The sequence below is a fragment of the Lissotriton vulgaris genome, chromosome 6, assembly GCF_964263255.1.
Source record: "Lissotriton vulgaris chromosome 6, aLisVul1.2, whole genome shotgun sequence".
NCBI classification, from domain to species: Eukaryota; Metazoa; Chordata; class Amphibia; order Caudata; family Salamandridae; genus Lissotriton; species Lissotriton vulgaris.
The window spans coordinates 1,057,581,963-1,057,603,107 of record NC_141694.1 but is presented as its reverse complement, the minus strand read 5'-3'; the positions used below and the strand labels follow the sequence as shown (position 1 = coordinate 1,057,603,107).

Sequence of the window (21,145 nt, the reverse complement as noted above, 5' to 3'; positions counted from 1 at the left end):
GCCCAGGTAGCGCACAGACAGCTGCGATGGGCTTGCCTTAGGCGCGCCTGCTGCACGTGGCAGTGCAGCCTGTCTATCATGAAACTAGATCTCAAACCTCCATTTGCAGTCGGCACAGCACTTCCTGGTTTATTGGTTCAGCTTAATACCCCATTACCAACCTCACTGTTATCACGTAAAGGCCCCTCAAATTCAGTAAAACTAGTTAAAATGGCCCTTAAAACCAGTATATATGCCCCGAAACAGTGAAAATTCAATCTTAACAAGGTTTTAAAATGCCGCAAAATATGTGCTTAGTTGCTAAACAAAGACTCCGATTTTAAAGGTAAAGTGCTCATAGTTTAGATAAAATAGCAGAAAGAATTGTGCAAGTTCTGTAAAGAGCAAGTGCCTAATGAGATAATCAAGTGGCAGAGATTCCTATGTATTGTAGAAGAGGAATCATGCTCTTGATGTTGGAAATCATGAAATGGTTCTGAATGTTTAGACTCCTTAAGAATTAAAGTATTAAAAAAAACTAACAGACATTTTGTTATTAGGCTCATTGGTAATAGAGTGACTAATTGTTTGAGCTCTTGGTCCTACTGAATGTGTGCTCCTGGAACTGGCCGGGGACTCACTGCCAGCTAGTTTCTTATTCCCGACAGCACAAGAAGTGTAATTAAACCTGAATCTCATCCCAGATTATTCATTTGAGTGTATTCACCGTTTTCCTTTCCTATAAAATAGCTCGCAAGGTCACACCATCTTATTTCAAACCTTGAAAAATAGACAGCATGTAGCACTTTGGGGTTATCTTGGGAAAACAGATTTCTGCAGTTTGAATGAGCAAACCACAAAATCACTTCTGGATTCTTCACTGGCATATCAATCAGAACATGCTAACCAGATACCGGTCTTGAACCATTCTGCTATGGAGACGGTAACCAGGATGCTTTATTTATTTTCTAGTATGGATGAGATCACATGACTAATTTATAATAGGACTAATACATAGGGGGATTAATAAATCCATGCTTCACTCCTTCCCTCTTGTAAAAGGTTTATATTTTAAGACTGCTTAAGCAATACTTTAATTTTATTGTCACTGGAGTGATTTTAGTGGAATAGTTACAGAGGTATGAAGAATGCAATTTGTAGTCCGTAACCTATCAGATACTGCAGTGCACGTTGCTTATGTGTAAAGATTATTAGTCCGAAGGACCAAGTAGAGGCTTATACACGTAATGGGTAACATTATTTTTATCCATTGCTTCTATAATTCAAAATTAGGGCTGTAATAAAATGTCTTTTTAAATTGTTCATCTGGTGTTCTAAAATCTGTGCACTGGAGGGGGGCGGAGCTTGATCGCAACCAGGATGGCCACTTGAGCCTCGAGCTCTGCATCACCGCCCAACAATCCTGCATATATCCGGCAGCCCTGTGGCTACCTGACCCCCCGCCCCCCCCCCCCCCCCCGCCGTGGCCCCCAGTGCCCTAGTGGACCCCGGAGCAGCTTTGAGCCTGCGATGTCGCTTGGTACCTGGGACTGGCTCGGGACTCTGAAGTAAGTCTGGACGGCACCCTAGAGCTGCAGGTTCGAGTGGCGGCGCTGGCAGAGACGCTCACGTCGTGACTGGCAGCCATTGCTGCCCTGACGGAATGAGCACGGGGCAGACTACCTTGGTGTGTGAGGAGGGCTGTAAGTGCGCTGAGGAGGAGCATTGCCCTCTCATACCTCAGTGAAGTGGAAACAGAGGCGAGAAGCAGTTTTTTGCTGTGCCCTCACTAATTTCAAGCTTCACCACACGTATTTAAAGTGGTTGCCTGAGACTTTCAGTGTGAGGTGGAGTTATTTCGCCAGGTGGGCGCACGCTGGTGACACATTGTTGAGCTTGGGGGAGCCTGCCTACTTTGGGAGCCAGGGCATGTCTGGAGAGTGGCGATCTGGGAGGGACTCACTGTGAAGAGTGACCCACATCACAGAGGGGTGGCGACTGGATTGAGGCATCCTGGGGCATTTGTGTCCTATTGAGGCCCCTAGTAGAACGGCACGGGATCCCGCAACGCGTGGTTTATTGGCAGTAAGACCTCTACTCTGGACCCCCACCCATGGCCTTGACCCTGCAATAGTCTTTGCTGCCAAAGAAGTCAGAGAACGGCCTGACTGTAGTTCAACAGTTGCGCCTAGGACTGAAGTGGTGCGGGTACAGGTGCCCTTTCAGTGTCTACAGAGTGACAACGCTGGGGGCGGCACTGTGGTGGCTGACGTTATATTCGGGACTGACTCCCGCAACTGTTGGCGTGGACCTTGGAGGAACAGTCTAGACCGGGACATAGTGAAGCAAGAGCCTCTTGGACTGGTAACGAGGGCAGCGGACGCTGGCGCCACGACTGCAGTGGGCACTGAGGAGCTACGTATGGGACCGCACAGCCCTAGGGCCCAGGCGGCCTGATTTGGAACGCGCAGTGTATCTCTGAGGCAAGACCGGTCACACCACGTGCCAGACGACACTTGCCTGTCCGGCGGCGGAACGTGGACGGAGTCCGCTGGATCTGAGAGTCATTTGCTCTGGCCAAGTTGTAGTCGAGAACACAACGCGAAGCGCGGCTGGCCCCCCCGATCAACACACTTCCTTTGGCCTCAACATGGGTCGAGTTGATAAAGCCCAACCTAAGCTCTCCTTCGAGCAGAAGCACTCGAAATCGCACAACGCTACCACCGAAGAGGCCTCCAGGACACACACCCCTGTTGCGGACGACGCCAGCCCGGATATTCGCAATATGCGCCTATCTATAGAAAAAAGCCTGCAAAGCGGCATTGCCTCCCTAGGCACAAAAATAGACGCTCTCCTACAGGATGGATAGAATGATGGAACGTCTGGACAAACATGCTGAACGTCTAGATATGGCTGAAAGGAGATTCACGGAGGTGGAAGAGGCGCACACCACGCTGGATACCGATCACAAACAACTGGGAGGGTTATGCGAGTCCTACAGGACAAAATGGAGGATTTAGAAGCCCGTTTGCGTCACTGCAACTTGAGAATCACTGGCCTGCCAGAGACTACCTCCATGGGCAATATGGAACAAATAATTGAAAAACTACTGACCACTCTCCTGGGGGACGAGTTTTCTCCAACATGTTCGTGGTGGAGAGAGCACATCGCTCCTTGGGTCCGCACCCACCTCCGGTTGCACCGCCTCGTCCTATTATTGCAAAGTTGCTCAACTACTGGGAAAGGGATATCGTGCTGCACCTAGCACGTGAAAAACAAATACTGTCATATGAAGGATACTCAATATCGCTGTACCCGGACTTCACTATTCAGGTGCAAGAGGCGCGCAGACAATTTGCACCTATGAAGAAACAACTACGGGACTTTAACTTGGATTATGCCATGCTGTATTCTGCTAAATTACGAGTTAATAGGCAAGGCAGATCCCACATCTTCACGAATCCAAAGGCCCTGAAGGGTTGGTCTAAAGAACACTGTGGAAGTCCTGAACGGCACCTGCTTGATGAAGCGGCTGGAGGAGCGCTGGATGAACAGGACTGAAAAGGAACTGCAACCACTGCCTGATGAGTATTAGTGGGGGGGGGGCACTGCATGGGGGCGATTGGGGAGTCCAGGGGGGGGGGAACGGATAATGTTTAGTGACAATGTGCCGTTGGAACATTGCAATACTAGGTCTGCTCCGATTTGGGGATTATATGGGATCGTCTGCATCACTCGGATTGGCCGGTATCTGGCAGCTGAAATGCGCTAACTGGCCCATTTGGTAAGGAAGCTGCAACGACGGCGACTGGGGGCTCCAGGTGCACATTGGGATGGAGGGTTGGCCTTGATTGATTGGCTCCTTACTAAGTTTCCGGACGGGGTCTGGCTAAAGGAGCTGTATAGATTTACGGGCGGCGTTAGTGAGGCAGTGCAGAAGTGTGTTTGTACATTCTTTTTCTACTTGTCAAGAAACCTCCGCCCACGAATGTCATGCACCAGGGTCTTAATTGTTGGATTGGGGTGGGTAGCAGGGGGCTGGGTAGGGGTTCTCTGGAATAATGCGCGGCCAAGTTGGGGGAGGTCTGCTGTGGGTGGGGGGGTGGGAGTAGGAGGGATTGGGTTAGATTGTTTTTGTTAATTGTGGTTTTATTATGCTTTACACATGTTGTACACACTGTATGCGCGCTGCACAGGTCATGATTCAAGTTGTGACTAGAAACACAGTATGACGACACCTAGTGAGGTTGGCGCTACGAGGCGTATTGACTCCCTACGAGCATTGTCATGGAACATTCATGGGCTTAATGACTACCGCAAACTGCGTAAGGTGCTGAACTATTTGAACAGGCAGAACATAGATTTGGCTTTACTTCAGGAGACACATCTCCCACTGTCTAGTACGCTGCTGCGCAGCAGGGGGTTACTGGGCAAAACCAATGCCTAAGGATTTACGTCACATGCACGGGGGGTCCTGACTTGGGTCAATCCTCGATCTGAATAGACAATTAAGCAGCTACACTCAGACACTGAGGGACGGTTTGTCATCTCTAGATGTAGGGGCAGAGGCATGGATCTGGTTGTAGTGAATGTATACGGCCCCAATTATGACTGCCCTGAGTTTGTTATGAATTTGGCGACTACTGCGTACCTTTTGCAGGGTGCACAGTTTCTCTAGGGAGGGGATTTCAACTTAGTCCGAAATCCTGCACTAGATAGATCCGCAGGTCCGGAGAGGAGGCCTGTAGCGGCAGCACGGGCGCTGGACAGCGTAATGGTTAGCTGGGACCTTTGTGATGTGTGGCGGAGGTGCTATCCCAACAAGGGAGGATTCACGCATTATTCGGCCTATTACAATTTGCACACTCGCATCGATTACTGGTTAGCCACTGAGTCGCTTATGGAGCGGGTACGTCAATGTATGGTACTCCCTCATACGCTCTCGGTTCACTCGCCGCTGCTGCTGGTCCTGGCCACCCCTAAGAAAACTCTACCGCCTTTCACATGGCGTTTTCCCCCGTATTCATTGCTTGACCCCCTATTCAAGGAGGAGCTGGCAGATGCCATAGAAAGTTTTTTTACTACCAATATCAGATCTGTGGATAACTTTCAGACCGTTTGGGAGGCTTTCAAAGCGTATGTCCACGGTGTGGCCATGGCCAAGCACTTGAGAGTTCTCCGATCTATACGGCAGAGGCTAGCAGACCTAGAACAGAAATTGAAGGATTTGGAATCGCAGCAAGTTGCGGGTGAAGGTGGGGAGTGCAATAAAAGACACACTAGGCGAATACCAGGGGACTGCAGACAGAGAAGTTAAGCATCTGGGCAAGTTTGCGCTCGTACGTATGGGGAAGGAGATAGGCCGGGCTCAGTCTTGGTGCAGATTCTGAAAGCTAAGCGTGACAAAACTCTGACCAGTAAAACCAGGTCTGAAGACGGAACAATGCGGACAGAAGAAACAGACATTGCGGATAGGTTTAGACAGTTGTATTCAGAATTATATACTTCAGGCACGGACAAAGAAATACTTGACTATTTAGAACACATTAAGTTGCCATTTCTCACCAACACGCATCGAGAGTTTCTCATGCACCCCATTGAAAAAGATTAAATTGCTGAAATGAAAACTGCCAGCGCCCCAGGGACGGACGGCCTTAAGTTGGCTTCTATAAAACGTTTCTCAACTTGCTGCTCCCTCATCTTTCGGCCCTATTTGATGATATGTGTGTTTCGGGTACAGTGCCCCAAACTATGAGAGAGGCAATCATAGTGGCCATCCCCAAACCGGGTAAACCCCCGGAAGAATGCAGTTCTTATCGCCCCCCTCTCACTGCTCAATGTGGATACCAAGATATTCGCTAAAATATTAGCCAACTGCCTTGCCCCTCTATCTTCGGTGCTGGTAGCGCCGGAACAAGCTGGCTTTATCCCGGATAGGAATCTTACATATAACTTGCGCACTGTGTTTGAGACCATGCAACACGGTAAGCAAGACATTCAGACGGTTGCGGTCTTCCTTGACATGGAAAAGGCCTTCGACCTTTTATGCGGCAGGTGCTGAGCAGGATGGGTCTGGGCTCAGTTTTCCTTCAGCTGATCGGCGTATTGTAGAATGCACCCACAGCGCGGATCCGGCTCGGCAACCTGGTCCCGGATCCAATTGCTATTACTAGGGGGACTAGGCAGGGTTGTCCGCTGTGTCCTATTCTATATGCCTTAGTAGCTGAACCTTTGGCATGTGTTCTCAGAGAATATCATGGACACAAGGGTATTCGGTTCCCGACTTATAGAATAGTAGTGTCCACATACGCGGACAACACCTTATTATGTGGAAAATAAAATAACAAGCATGAACATTGCCGTCGCCATCTTGCCTAGCAAGAGCCTCTGCGTGCGCGTAAGCGGCAACCATTTTAGACATCACGGCCATTTCATACTCTGCTGGTCGCCTGTGTGTCACCCTGACCTCGCTATCATCCCCCAGTGCTCTTACTAAGCCTGAACAAATGTACTGGGGTTGTAAAACCTTGTCATCATGACAAAGCCCCGGAGTCACTTCCCGCGCCAAACCCGTTTGTCCTTTCATCCTCCATGCACAGGCAAGCCCCTTTGATAACCTCCTTCCCTGCACCTGGCCACTCAATCCGGTCCCAGGCACTAACCGACCCCTGTGGACATTGTTTATTACCTACACACGGCAGGGCTTGTTTCACCAACAAAGGGGCCTGACTTAATCAATAACCCAAACCATTAGATCTGACCGAATCCACGTGTTTTTAGATCCTGTTGGAATGTCCAGCTGCGAGATAGCGATTATCTGTTAGATCTGGGTGGGGGGGATGATTGCTGCTAGGTTTGTGTGGGAACTAGCCTAAGGCAGGGATTCCAAAGGTGTTTAACCATGCAATAAACTGATGCAAATGTGTATAAAAGGCCGAACCACAGAGATGCAGTTAGAACACCTCCTGACGATATTCCAGTGTCTGATGTGATGTGTTCTACTCCGGAGAAATAAACCTGTTTCTTGCCTTCCAGTTCCCAGCCCCTGCCTCGTTATTTTGATAGATAATCATAAGGTGAATTAAAGGTGTTTTGCGCCGGGTGGCATTGGTGGTCTTAGGAGATTTGCTGCTTTTCACAATTATATGTTCGAGACCCGGAACGTTATCTATCCTCTGTTCTTAGAGAAGTGGTCCACATTGGTGCACTATCGGGACTACGGGTGAATTGGCCTAAATCCATGGTCTTCCTGCTCACTCCGGTCACAACTTATTTTATAATGGACTTCCCTCTACAATGGACCATAGATTCGGTTCGTACCTAGGTATTAGACTTCACACAGATTCAGAGATAGTCTTCAGAGAGAATTATGGCATTGCCACAGATAAACTGGAGGATGATGTTGGGACCTGGATCCGTTTGCCGCTGTCGCTCATTGGCTGTGTTTCCATTATGAAAATGGTGGTATTGCCCAGATTCCTGTTACTTTTTTCAAATATACCCATAGTTTTACCACGCTCTTTTTTCCATAGACTTCATAAATCAATGATAAAATTAGCTTGGGCAGGTAAACAAGCATGTGTGCAATGGAGAATACTTACACTGCCATACCAGTTGGGGGGCTTGGGAGCCCCAGATTTTAACTTATATTATAGGGCTGCGCAAGGAACACTAGCACATCATTGGATACATGGTGCCGTTCCTCCCTATTGAAAGATTGTTTGCCGAGCCACTAACTCTCCCTGCCACGTTATTCGATCCCATGGATCGGAGAACCGGAATTCTGGACTCCATCAACTCGCCCCGCCATGCCTGGCATACTCTATTGCACTTACAGGCGGGGGCGTTGCTCTATTCATCGGCTATGCCGTTAACATGAGCTTTGTGGATCGGACCCTGCAGGGATAGTGGGGTCACTCGAGCGCTACACACATTGAACATTGTCACGGCGGAAGACCTGTTCCTGGATGGGGTGGTTAAAACGTGGGAACACATTGCAGGCGCGGCAGATGCCAACATCTTACTGCAATGCTCTCAGTTTTACAGGGTGCGCAGAGCGATGCGTGAACTGATAGGGAAAGACATGAATGAACCTCCTGAGGTCCCGGAACTGTCTTACGTCATAAAGACTAAGTCCCCCCGCAAGGTGGTCTCCAACATATACAAATTGGCTATGTCTCGCAGGGCAAATTAATATTCAAAGGCATGGCAAAGAGACCTTCAGGTTACAATAGATGACTCGATATGGAATTACTGCTGCACTAACACCAGACGAATCTCTTTAAACTGTAGGCATAGACTAGTTCACTTTAAGTACATCAATAGAGTCTATTACACCCCTGAGAGGCTCCATAGATACAGGTTGCGGGAGGATGCATATTGTGATAGATGTCGAGCCCTCCCGGCGGATTTTATGCATCTGGCGTGGCAGTGTCCGGGAGTATATGCTATTTGGGAGGCCGTCTTCCGGGAATTAGGAACTGTGGTAGAGGTGGAGCTCACACCTGATCCCGCGATAGCCCTTTCGGGGTATTCTAAAGCGACACGTAGGCTAGTGGATATGGGGCTCCTAATTGCAAAGCGTAGGGTGGCGATGTGTTGGATGAGAGGCCCAGTTCCTAATGTTACACAGTGGTCCCATGATATGCTCTACTGCTGCACACAATCGGAGAATTTTAGTGAGCTCCTCCCGCCTCGTAGCAGGCCTAAGAATTTCTGGGGTTTATACACAACATACCAGCTTAATAGGACTGTTGAGCCAGGGGACAAAGTGTCGGCAGTACCAGGGGGAGAAGTTTAACACCATTGCGCAACATATGCTGGTTAGTGGTAAACATGTCGCGAACCTATCCTTAGTGGGAGACCAAGGAGAAGTTAAGCAAGGATTTTCGGAGACACTAGTGAAAACTGGAGGGAGAGGGGTAATTCAGAATGGTGATCTTCTGCTACAGCCTCTGCTGGGTGAGAATAGGCGCTGTATAGATTCCTGACAGTTGTAAGCAAATACAACTTATTATGTTGACTCGACTTGAGTGCATCACTGCCGATATTCATATGTGATATATGGTATTATACAGTATATATAACGCTGCCTGCCCCTTGGGTTGTTAGCCACAAAGCTGTTTCACTTCTTCTGTTCTCCCGCTGCCGGCCCAAGGGTTGTAGGCAAAAAGCTGTCTAAGTTTATAAGGTACCTATGCAATAAAAATGTTTTTAAAAAATAAAAATCTGTGCACTGGAACACTGCTAACCAGGCACCAGTGCATGTGCTAGGACTCCTAAAACAAGTTGAAATTGACGACTCTGCAAATTAGCATATTTAACTTACCTGTATGTCCATAGAATATGGGATAAAATTGTACCCAGAGCCTGTGTGTTAAATATCACTAGTGGACTGCAGTTTCTAAAGTGCCACCACTACAGTGACAATGCAGAGCCTGTTGCTAGGCCTGTCCTTGCAGCCTTGGTATGTAGTTTTTTTCTTCTTCACTGAAAATCTTTTTATTGAAATTTTTCAAAACCGAAAGACAGGACAAGACTGTGTTGCAACAGACATTGCAGCATAGGTGGAGATCAAGGAGTACAGATCGGCTAGGTCAATTGCAGGATGTAAGACTCGTCAAAAGCATTATATTAGCATGACACAGTGCAAGATCATCCATAGCACACCGGATCACAATATGCAGTAATAAAATTGCCAATTCAAACTCGCAAAATAAACCTTTTGCCAAGCCTTAACCTTCCTTTTTGATTTTTATAAGTCACCCCTAAGGTAGGCCTTAAATGCCCATAGGGCAGGGTGCGTGCTATTTAAAAAGTAGAACATCTATATTATATGTTTTACATGTCCTGGAAGTAAAAACCTCTGAAGTTTTCACTGTGGCAAGGCTGCTTCTCTCATAGGAAAGCACAGGGTTAAATCAGAACACTTTACAATGCTTAACTTCAGTTCGGGGTTAGCTAGAAAAAGTATTCAAGGACTGTTTTTAAGATAGCATAAAATATAACTTAATGGTCAAGTCAAATTTGATATCACAATTTTGAAAACAATACTTTCATAAAGTTTTAAATTTCCAACCTGAGCCAAATACGCCTCTGCCAGTGTTAACTGTCACCCAGGAGCTGAATGGCTCCTTGATCAAGTGTAAAGTGGCTCCCAGACTGAGAAAAAGAGAGACGGGTTGACCTTCCCCTGACAGGGTGGCTATCTGATCTGAGCCCAGGAACTCAACTTCGAAGCACGTCTACCAACCCGGTCACTGGCAGGATTTAGCTTACACGTTGGCCTGCACCTATATTGTTCTGCTAGCAAGCCAAGTACCACTCCCAGTGTAAGAGTAACTGCCCCCAGAACTGGATTTAAGTGATCAAAAGGGAGGGTTTTCCCATTATTATAGCCACACTTCTGGGTGGGTACATGGAGCTCTACGCTGCTATGTTGGTGATAGGTAGAAAGTAGCATTGTGAGATAATTTACAATAAAACACACAGTAAGAGATGAAAAAGTAGGTTGGTCACCCCTGAGAAAATTCACGTGGTATGGGAGAGGCCAGGAGTTTCACACGTCCACCCTTGCCATAAATGTGGCACCAACAGAACACCCCAATACCCTCTTCAGAACTTTGCAGAACCTGTGGAAGACAGAAGATGGACTTCACCTCCTGTTTTGACCTGTGAGGAGAATCCCAAGGGCTGGACCTGCTTCTGCTTATACCTAGCACTAAAAAGTGGATCCCAAGTGTCAGTTAGCTGATCTTTTGTTAAGCTACAGGGACACAGAAGCTGCAAGAAGTACCCTTTTCTGGAGAGACTAGTCGACCGGTTCAAATTGGACCTTACAGTGAGCCCTTCTGGTGGCTTCTACTGGAGAGAGTTCTGACCCCCAAGTAGTGTCCCATGGGTCTTGGGATCCTTAAATAAGTGTTAGGGCGTACTCCTCCTGCCAAGTTAGAAAAGCTGATACTTACAAACTTTTTGCCAACTTTTTCTCTGAAAACCCAAAGAAAGGCCGGGCCATCAAGCCGAAGCCATCATAATTAAATAGCCAGTCCGATCCAACTTGTTGGGTTCTTCCGCTGAAGATCTGACTTCCAGAAATGTTTTCGAGTTTGAACATAGAGGGCTCCACTGAGAGCGATGCTGAACCGAATTCTATTGACGTTGAGGCCTTCCTTAGCACAGATGGTGGACTTCACCCCACTCAGGGCTTTTGCCCCTTCTTCGATGACCACTACAGGACCCCTGCTGTGCTGCAACAGGCGTCAAGGTCTGACCCAGATCGAGCTTGTCACCCCCAGAACATGTTGAGGACTACTTTTTCTTCACACATTTTTTAATATCAAAATGTACCTATTTGTGTGGAACCTGGGTCTCGCATTCAACCGTGCTCCATCGCAGACGGCGTAAAATGTGACCCTTGTTCTGGTCTGACGCAACCAGTTACTTAGCTCAAAAATCAGAGTGCTACTTAAAGAATTTGTGCAACAAGACTGGGATGGTTTTGAGAATGGCAAACAGGATGTATTGATGGAATGCTGAAACGTTTCAAACACTCGTCCCTTGCTTACTGTGCCACTGAATTCAAGCTAGCCTGGCTGATGTGGTTTTGCATAGTCTTGAGAATACCCTACATTAAAAACCTTGGATGCTGTCCTATCAGTTGCAGGGTTTTTCCCTGAAAGTGAAATTGTTCCCATCTCTCATATAACAATATTCAAGGATGCTTTTTTCCCCTCCCCATTTCTAGGATGCACTTCTTTGAAACCCAGAGCCTTTATTTTCCAGCACAGGACTACAAAAATGTGGGGTAACAGTTATTTGATGGTCAAATATAGTCTCCTAACTTCGAACATTTTTCAGAGAGACTCTTTTAAAAGTAAAATAAAATATATTATAATGGAGATTGTTGGCTTCTCTGTTGAGCTACCCAACCTTAACAGAATTAAAATCAATCACAGTATATTAATTTTGTCTCTTATCTCTAATCTGTCCACTTCATTAAGTTTGTCTCCTAAATCCACTAATGCTCAATGCCCTCCAGTCCGGTTATAAGAGCAGAATTAAGTAGGACAAAGAATTAAAGAATAAGAAATAGTTTATGATCACAAAGATTCTGCCCCAGCTATATGTTCTCTCTGGGTTGAGTATTAATGATAACAATACCAATATTGACCTATCGACGTATCATTTTTTCCTATCACATTAGAGAGAACTGTGCCATAATAGTGAATGTGGAGACACAGACAAAAAGACTGCCATATCGGTATAGGAGTTGTTGGGTGAAATCCAGTTTCTGCTTCCCATATTTGTTGTGATGCTCCCCCGCCATGCCGCTAGTCTCAATTGTGGGCACTATAAATATTTTTACCTGTGGGTATTTCAGCCTCTTAATTATTCTATATATTATGGTTTTATTTCATGTTCTTTTACAGTTTAAATGATTGTCTACTTTATGAAAATTTCCGAAAAAAGCTTATTATTATTATTAAAAAGTGAATGACTAAAACATATCCTTCTCACAACAAGGCAAGTGTAGTAAAGTAGGTGACACTAAATGCTGGTGATGGAGATAGCACGTCTTCAAGGTCTTCCAACAAGAAGATAACCAATGAAAAAAAGAGCTCTGTGGACATGTAAAATAGGAGGACAACTTCAGCATTATATTGAGGTGATGGATTGGCTTAGCTATGGTGTTTAATCTCTTCAAGCTTTTGTGGATATAATTACACACTTACCCTTGGCACACCGAGGACACAGCGCCGCAGGAGAAGCCGCCACCGCCGAGAGTCACCTAGCTCCAGAGAACCGCGCCGCCGCTCCGGGAACCACAACACCCGGCAGGTCTCGCGGCGGCGCTCTGTGTGACGCGCAGGGACGCGCAGAGGCAGCGCCGAGGGCGGCATAAAGCCCGTGAAACACCGGCAGAGTGGGGGAGAACACTTACCCTTGGCACACCGAGGACACAGCGCCGCAGGAGAAGCCGCCAACGCCGAGAGTCACCTATCTCCAGAGAACCGCGCCGCTGCTCCGGGAACCACAACACCCGGCAGGTCTCGCGGCGGCGCGCTGTGTGACGCGCAGGGGCAGCGCCGAGGGCGGCATAAAGCCCGTGAAACACCGGCAGAGCGGGGGAGAACACTTACCCTTGGCACACCGAGGACACAGCGCCTCAGGAGAAGCCGCCACCGCCGAGAGTCACCTAGCTCCAGAGAACCGCGCCGCCGCTCCGGGAACCACAACACCCGGCAGGTCTCGCGGCGGCGCGCTGTGTGACGCGCAGGGACGCGCAGAGGCAGCGCCGAGGGCGGCATAAAGCCCGTGAAACATCCGCGTCGCGGGACGCCCGGGGCGAAGCCCGGGCAAAGGGCGGGCCCTCTACGGCCCTCATCGGCCAGAGGAGGCTGGGCTGGGCCTGTAACGCTGCAGGAAAAATCTCCGTGTTTCATCCCTCAAGTAAGACTTGTTGTCTCAAGCTCTTGTTACCTATCTTTTTTGTTTGCACAACATTAAGTTCGTTTTTACTCACAGTTATGCCCAAAAAAATTGTTGAAGTCCCGCTAAACACTATTGACAATTATCTTGTTCAGACTGTTAAAAAGATAAATATGCAGAGGAGGGAGTCTTTGGGGTTGAGCCAATCCCCTGACCTACGATGTCCGTCTCCGTCTCCTTCTCCTTCTATCTTGATTGATGATACCCAACTACAAGATGCTCATTGCTTGGCCACTACTAATGACACTATTTTACAAGGAACACCTAGTACACCTGTTAACGTAGTCCCGGCCTCTGAGGGACCCAATGCAGAGGCCGAGGGCGACACAGATATTGATACTGAACTTGAACAAGAGAAACAGATTCGCGTTTCTGAGGATGAGCAGTCTCCAACAGGGCATGCCGCCAGACCAAAACGACAATGCACTAAAAATCTACCAAAGCGGGGTGGGTTACGTTCAGGGACAAGATGGAAGAGGGCTACTACCCCTAAATCCAAGCATGTGAATAGTGTTGATGATAAACCCAATTACACCTTTGAGGAGGCCTTCTTTGAAAAAATTGCCGATTTCCTCGAGATAAAAATCAACACTATTATCAAACCTTTAATATCCAAAATTGATAAACTGCAAGCGGAGGTCAAGAAGCTGGGTGGACTTCATAATATGCTTGCAGGTGGTGTTGAAAATATAACTACGATAGTAACACACCTGAGTAACAACACAGGGGGAAATGTTGCCGGAGGTGATGTGGGTGAAGGAGAGGGAAACCAACTGCCCAGGGAGAACTCATCACTACACCCACCCACCTTGACTGTTAACAACGAGGGTTCTACAACAGACAACATTCCAATAGATTTAGATCCAACCCTTTTGGTCAATATCCCCCCAGCACAAGTACAAGTACAAGCTCATTCAACGGATCCCCTGCAATTCATAGTTGAAGCCACACCTGTGGTTTTAGTCCTTGCTAACGTCCCCCCGCTGGAAGGGGGAACAGTGGAAAGCACCACTTCTTTGTGCAGCAAAGCCTTACATTGGCTAACAAGTAACACGCGGCTAGCACCAGGGGGAAAGCATCATCTGGCAACTGTAATCAAGTCAGCAACCAGGGTCCCCTGGCTGGGCAACCGGCCGAAAAAGTTCAAAGGGGACTGCGTGGCAGTGAGCTTTTCCAATCAAGACGTTCTCCCCAATATACTTGTGAACTTATTCCCCCCCCCCAACGCAGACGGGGCACTGTTGTTCCCTTAACTTTAAAGTTTTTTTATGGGGAACAGCAGAATGTCACATATCCAAGGACCCCTGCCCCAGGGTGGGACAGCAATTGGGACTCGAACTTCAGATGGGGCCAGGATTTAAGGCACAGCGCTGTAGCTCACCGTCATCACTCAGTACTGTTTAATCCGGTCACACAACCTCTTGAGCTGTTCAATCGTTACGCCCCGTTATCTTTTATGGATCAAAACGATTGACTCTGCTCAAGACAAGATAGTGATGGTGAGGGCTCTCAGCCTGCTCTTAGCCCATTAGTTCAGAATTCTGCAGGCGTTAGGGTCTGTAGAATCATGAGCTGGAATATTGCTGGTCTAAGAGCTAAATTTCACGACAAGAACTGGCTGGACTTAATTAGATCCTACGACATTCTTGCCCTTCAAGAAACTTGGGAAACGTCAGACGGACTGGCTCTGGACGGCTTTTCCCACTTCAATGTACCCGCAGACCCTAGTAAAGCAGGAAGAGCAAAGGGGGGCTTAGCTATGTATATTTCATTAGATGTTCAAGGAAAGCCTAGACTTATCAAGTCCAACTCAAAAAATTGTTTAGCGGTCGAACTAACCACACCAAATTCCCATCCCATATTATTTGTCAATTTTTATAATTCCCCCGTCAGTCAAACCCCAAACGAGCATTTGGTAACCCTAGAGGATTTCCTGTGTAGCCATGGTGGGAATAGTGCCTATGGGTATGAGGTGATCCTTATGGGAGATTTTAATATTCACCCGTGCCACGTGGATTGCCACGGGGAATATGAGGAATCCCCCCCCTATTCCTCCCCACCGCACTTCGAACATACACCACGCGGTGAGGCTCTGGAATTGCTCTTAGCCACTCTTAATCTTTATGAATCATGTAGTTGCTCCACAGGCCCGAGGTTACCAACATTTGTGGGCAATGACTCAGGCACAATTATAGATTATATGTTTTTATCCCCAAGTATTCTGCCTGTAGTTCTTAACTACAAGGTAGAAACTACAATTTTTAGTGATCACAACCCTGTGATTTTAGAGATTATTGCTCAGGGAGTCTTGGGAAAAAGGAAGATCGATGCCTTATGCGCGACAGAATTAGTTCTGACAGACCAGAATCTGAGATTGAAATGGGACCAAGTAACCCCAATCACCTTCATACAGGATACTTTGGCTAAAGTTGAGGGGGAGGTTGCCATCTGTCTGGATAATAAGAACCCTGGTGCCAACATGATCGAGGCTTTCAACGTTATTTGCCGTCGGGTCAATCTAGACCTGACCGTAAGGACAAAGCCAAATAGGTTTAGGGGCCCTAGATGGTTTGATTCAAACTGCTCCAAGGCCCACTCAATCCTCCTAAAGGCTCTAAAAAACAAACCTAGAGACAGAGAGCTGATAGCGTCTTTGAGAAAACAATACAGTCAAGCTATCAGGGTGAGGAAATCTGAGATAAAAAACGAGGCTTGGAGTGATTTGTTATTGCCTGAAGTACAGAGAGATAGTGCTAAATTTTGGGCAATTATAAATCACCCATACTTCGCGGGACTAGACAATCAGAGAGCAGATTGCATTATACCAGATGAACAGTGGGTCACACATTTCAGTAACATCTATAGTGGTACTAATATTAGTGCTACTGCAGAATGTGAGATGCCACCCACACAACCGATAATTTCTATCTCCCCTTTTAACCAAGATGAGGTGAAAAAAGCAATTAACGATACACTCTGTAAAAAGGCACCGGGGCCCGACGGGGTCCCCGCAGATTTCTTTAAAAGTGCTCCTGAACTAAGCACCAAGATTCTTACTAACATTTTTAACGCTACAAGGGATCTCATTTTCCCCACTAGCTGGGCCAGGTCCACGATAGTACCGATCTTCAAAAAAGGACAGAGGACAGACCCCGCCTGTTATAGGCCAATTTCCCTTATTGACTCCAGTGTCAAAATCTTGGGAAGAGTCCTTTTGGGAAGACTGACCCAGATTTTAGAAAGGAAGGGTACCCTATCAAACGCACAATATGGCTTTAGAGCCAAAAGAGGAACCTTAGATCAGTGCCTAAATCTAGAACTAATCTTAACTAAATACGTAGTCGCCAAGGGGGGCTCCCTGTACATGGCCTTTATGGACCTCTCATCAGCCTTTGACCTGGTCAACAGGGCAAAGCTGTGGAGGATCCTTCTGGCCATGGGCGTTGACCCCCCCTTGGTTAGATACCTAGCTGAGCTACATAGGGACCTCATGACCTCGGTCAGAGTGACTAGGGAAGGAAGATGCACTTGTCACTTTAAGTCAGAGAGGGGGGTTAGGCAAGGGTGCATCCTTGCCCCCCTCCTCTTTACTCTTTATATAAATGATTTGGAGGCAGTTATGGCAATATCCCATACTGACATTCCGCGTGCAGGTGAGACAAAGATACCTGTCCTCCTGTACGCGGACGACGCAGTTCTTCTGGCACGTTCCGGAGTGGCACTAAATAAACTTTTGTCACCTTTTGGAGATTTTATGTCCTCGTTGGATATGAAAATCAACACAGAGAAATCTCATGTAATGATTGCTGGTGCCGCAGGCAGGAAAAGAAAGTCGAAAACATTTTTCTGTGCTGGGAAAGAGGTCAGGAGAGTCCCTTCTTTTCCATATCTAGGGGTGACCTTTGATGAAAAGGGCACCTGGGGCCCCCAGCACTCCGTTAAAAGCAACGCCGTTGCAAGAGCGGCAGCAGGGTTGCTTGGTTTTGCTAAAAAATTAGGTGCCCGTCCCATGGAAAGCATCATTAAGGTCTATAAAGCAAAATGCTTGTCCGTTGCCCAGTATGGCTCTGTTATTTGGGGGTACACTAGTCCTGATAAAATACAGAAAGTAGAAAATAAATTTTTAAGATCCCTGCTTTCAGTCCCCCAGTCGACTTCCACCTATGCATTACATACAGAGCTAGGATTGGGCTATATAACTGACATTTTAAAACTTGCCCCATTGATTGGATGGATGAAAACTTGGCTCAACCAGGAGCTTACTTTAAACCATATTATTTTAAAAGATTGTTTAGCCCTGGATAGAGCCCAAAACATTGCGTGGGTAAAATATGTATATATGCAGTTAACCTTAGCTGGACGACCGGAGCTTTTTTCATCTCCAGGCCTGATAAGACAGGAAGATCTTAAATTAGTAAAAAATACCCTGATAAACTTATACGTTCTGGAGAGGGAAGCCATAGAGCTAAAAAAAAAAACATGGTAAGGAAACATTGTTTGTTGACATCTTTCCCAGGAATGGAACCATATCTCTTCCTGGTAACTAAACCTTATCACCATTTACTTTTATTGAGATTCCGTTTTGATTTGATCCATTTCACTCTGGGATATTTTAAAACTTGGAATAGACCCAATGATGCTGAACCATGTGACTGTGACCACTTTTCCACACAGGATACGATGCACTTTACCATGTTTTGCGGACACTATACTGAGATTAGAAAAAGATATTTGCTTCCAATCTTGCGTAATCAAGGCTTTACTCAGGTAAAACCAGCCCTGATGTTTTTGCAACTCCTACCTAATGTAAGAGTAGCTTTTCATGTTGCTAGTTTTTTAGTTGCAGGAGCACGTATAAACAAGCACCGTACGAGATTTAGGCACCCTACTCCTGAACAATGATTTCCCTTTTTATCTTATTTATATAAAACGTCTGGTGTTTTTTAAGCCCCTTTTTTAAATATTTTTAACATTTCTGTATGATTCATTGTACACTGTGAATTTAGAGTTCTTAAAATAATGACTGTTTGTTTTTATCATGTATTAATTTGTGCTTTGATGAAATGTTGCTATGTAACAATGCTTGCTCTTTTATGATTTTTAGTAATCGAATAAAGATAATTGACTGACTGACTGACTAACTGGATATAATTATCCATTGGATTGGCACGTTACTGCCGTTAACATTTTTCAGAATTATGTGCCAGAAATGTCAGAGTATTGGAAGCTTCAATCTGTTCACAGTCTATCTTAGAATCTTTGGTCTTATCAAATTGCCCTGCTGTATATGTTGATCAACAATGTGCTCTTAGCCGGAACCACATCAAATCCTGAAGCCGTATGGCCAGGGACAGACTGATTTGCATATAGCCAGGTTCTGAGCTGGGATGGTGCAGTGAGATAATTAACGGTGATGGATCAAGCCCTGATCTTTGGACTGGGTAAGAGTGGTCTGCTTAATTCAGACACTCTGTTCATCACCACCCCCTTTTCTGAATCGTTTTTGGCCACTATAGGTGTGGCAGGGTATACTCAGACATGAGTCCCTTTCTCACTGCACCATCAGGATTCAAGCAAGCCGGGCCGAAGACGGCTGAAATGCCAGAAACCGGTCCCCGGTAGCTTGTCTCCTTTCTGGTGAAGAATTGGCTTGGTAGTTTAGTCTGCCCTGTTCCCATGATGACACTGGGCCAGGGACAGACTGATTTGCATATAGCCAGGTTCTGAGCTGGGATGGTGCAGTGAGATAAATAACGGTGATGGATCAAGCCCTGATCTTTGGACTGGGTAAGAGTGGTCTGCTTAATTCAGACACTCTGTTCATCACCACCCCCTTTTCTGAATCCTTTTAGGGTTGAGTGTCGTTGAATAACGTTACTCTTGGAGTATTACTTGCTCTATTTAACAGAATTGGTGTCTCTGGTTGTTCCTGATTAATTGTTCAATAATTCTGATATGCAAAAAGAGGGGTGGGGTGTATCATCTATTTTTTGGCAATTACCAATCCATTTCACCAATGTACAGAATTTGAAACTTTATGGGCTAAGCCAGGTTACTATGTTACACTAATAATTGGAATCCAAAGTGATATATGGAGCTGTGAGAAGCACGTTTCAGAAAAGGACTCACAACTGTGCAGTAGTGGTTCAGTTTGTTTATATTTGCTTTAAAAGTAGCCTGAGGAGAAAGGTCTTTTTGATTTCCTCGACATTGGGTTAAGTTGGACAATGTTGTAAAGTGGCTCTCATTTTGATTGATGTAGAGGTCTCCAATGACCAGGTGGCTGATATTGTTCAGAACTTCAACCCACTCACAAAGAACTAGGAGCACAACCAGACCACCTGGTGCTCAAAAAGACATCAACATTACCCTATTCTACCAAACCTTGATAACTAGTGATCATCCTTAACTCTCAAGCACAGCATTAGTATAAATGCAACTTGCATCCAACAATCGTCATGTGTCTGCTACGCTGTGCCACGGTCTAAGTCACTCTTACACAGCAGATATTGCAAAACATATCAACATTTTTAAAAATTACAAATGTACTCTCCTAAATCATCAAGCTCTTCGCTAGGATGTGCAACACCTTAAGCTAATGTTCAACAGAGTTGTGCGCTACATTTTCGGGACAAGTATTGCCAATTCTTTTTCAGCGTTTAAAAAAATAAATAAATAAATAAATCACTAGCCCATCTCTGGCCCAGAGTACAAACTACTTTGGAAGGGGACAAAAGGGTAGCTGGTTATGTAGCCATCAACAACTTCAGACCCTTTGTAACCAATCTCACACATTTACTCCCTGTTTGAGTAGCAAGGCCCAGAGCAAAGAATTACGTGCAAATGCCAACTGACCAGTATAGGATCTATGGTATCAAAAGCAATTGCCTGAAGGTTGGCGACTGACTTTTGTTTGAACTCAATCGACCTTGATCGCTCTAGAGAGCCCGAGATTTACATATCCTTGTTTTATCCAGCAAAAGCATTACTTATCAAGAACCATTTTAAAAGGAAAGAAATAAAATTAAAAAATGGAGAAAACAACATTTTCCAAAAGGCATTTAAAGTGTACCCATGTTTCAAAGCTAGAATGTGCAAAATGTATGTCTTACCATTTCCAGTTATCACAATGGCTAAACCTTTTTCTAGTTCTTCAACTCCTTTTTTATACCACTCTACAGCTTGCTCCTTTTCACCTGCTTTAATGACAAATAAACAGTTGTCAGTTTGATATATCATTTTAGTTACTTCAATAAGAAGTGAAAAACAAGTAATCAAAGCTTAGGTCCTAAAGTGATTAGGATAACACGATTTAAACAAGAATGTTGCTTAATTACTTTAGAATGTATTCCACTCCTTGATACAACAATTAAGTTAGTTAGCACCTTGACAGGCTATATACTTACGACTTCCAACCTTTAATTTACCTACACATTGAGAACACATGGTTTATGTGGAAGAATCAAGAGCTTCATCCCAAATTAACGTATTGGGGTGGGGCAATGAATACTTTAATTTTATAGAAAAGTTTCCCAATACCCATAGATAAAACATAACTTGTACTGAAGGTTGAAAACACATTGTAAACCAGTCAAAGCACGGTTTTTGCAATTCTATTTTGTCAAAAAAAGACTTCAAAAACTCTACTACACAAATAATTAGAAAAAACATCTTA

General features: G+C 45.8%; 1 protein-coding gene across 4 annotated transcripts in view; it reads right to left on the bottom strand.

Annotated features, from left to right (window-relative positions):
• The window catches only part of SPAST (spastin), a 660,914-nt gene that overhangs the window by 573,274 nt on the left and 66,495 nt on the right, over positions 1-21,145 (bottom strand). For 2 of the 4 annotated variants that reach the window (XM_086927121.1, XM_086927120.1), the window contains exon 2: positions 20,583-20,669. In XM_086927121.1, the coding sequence (XP_086783247.1) occupies positions 20,583-20,669 (87 nt within the window). The remainder of the gene's footprint in view (positions 1-20,582; positions 20,670-21,145) is intronic. The other 2 variants (XM_086927118.1, XM_086927119.1) reach the window with 1 other exon arrangement.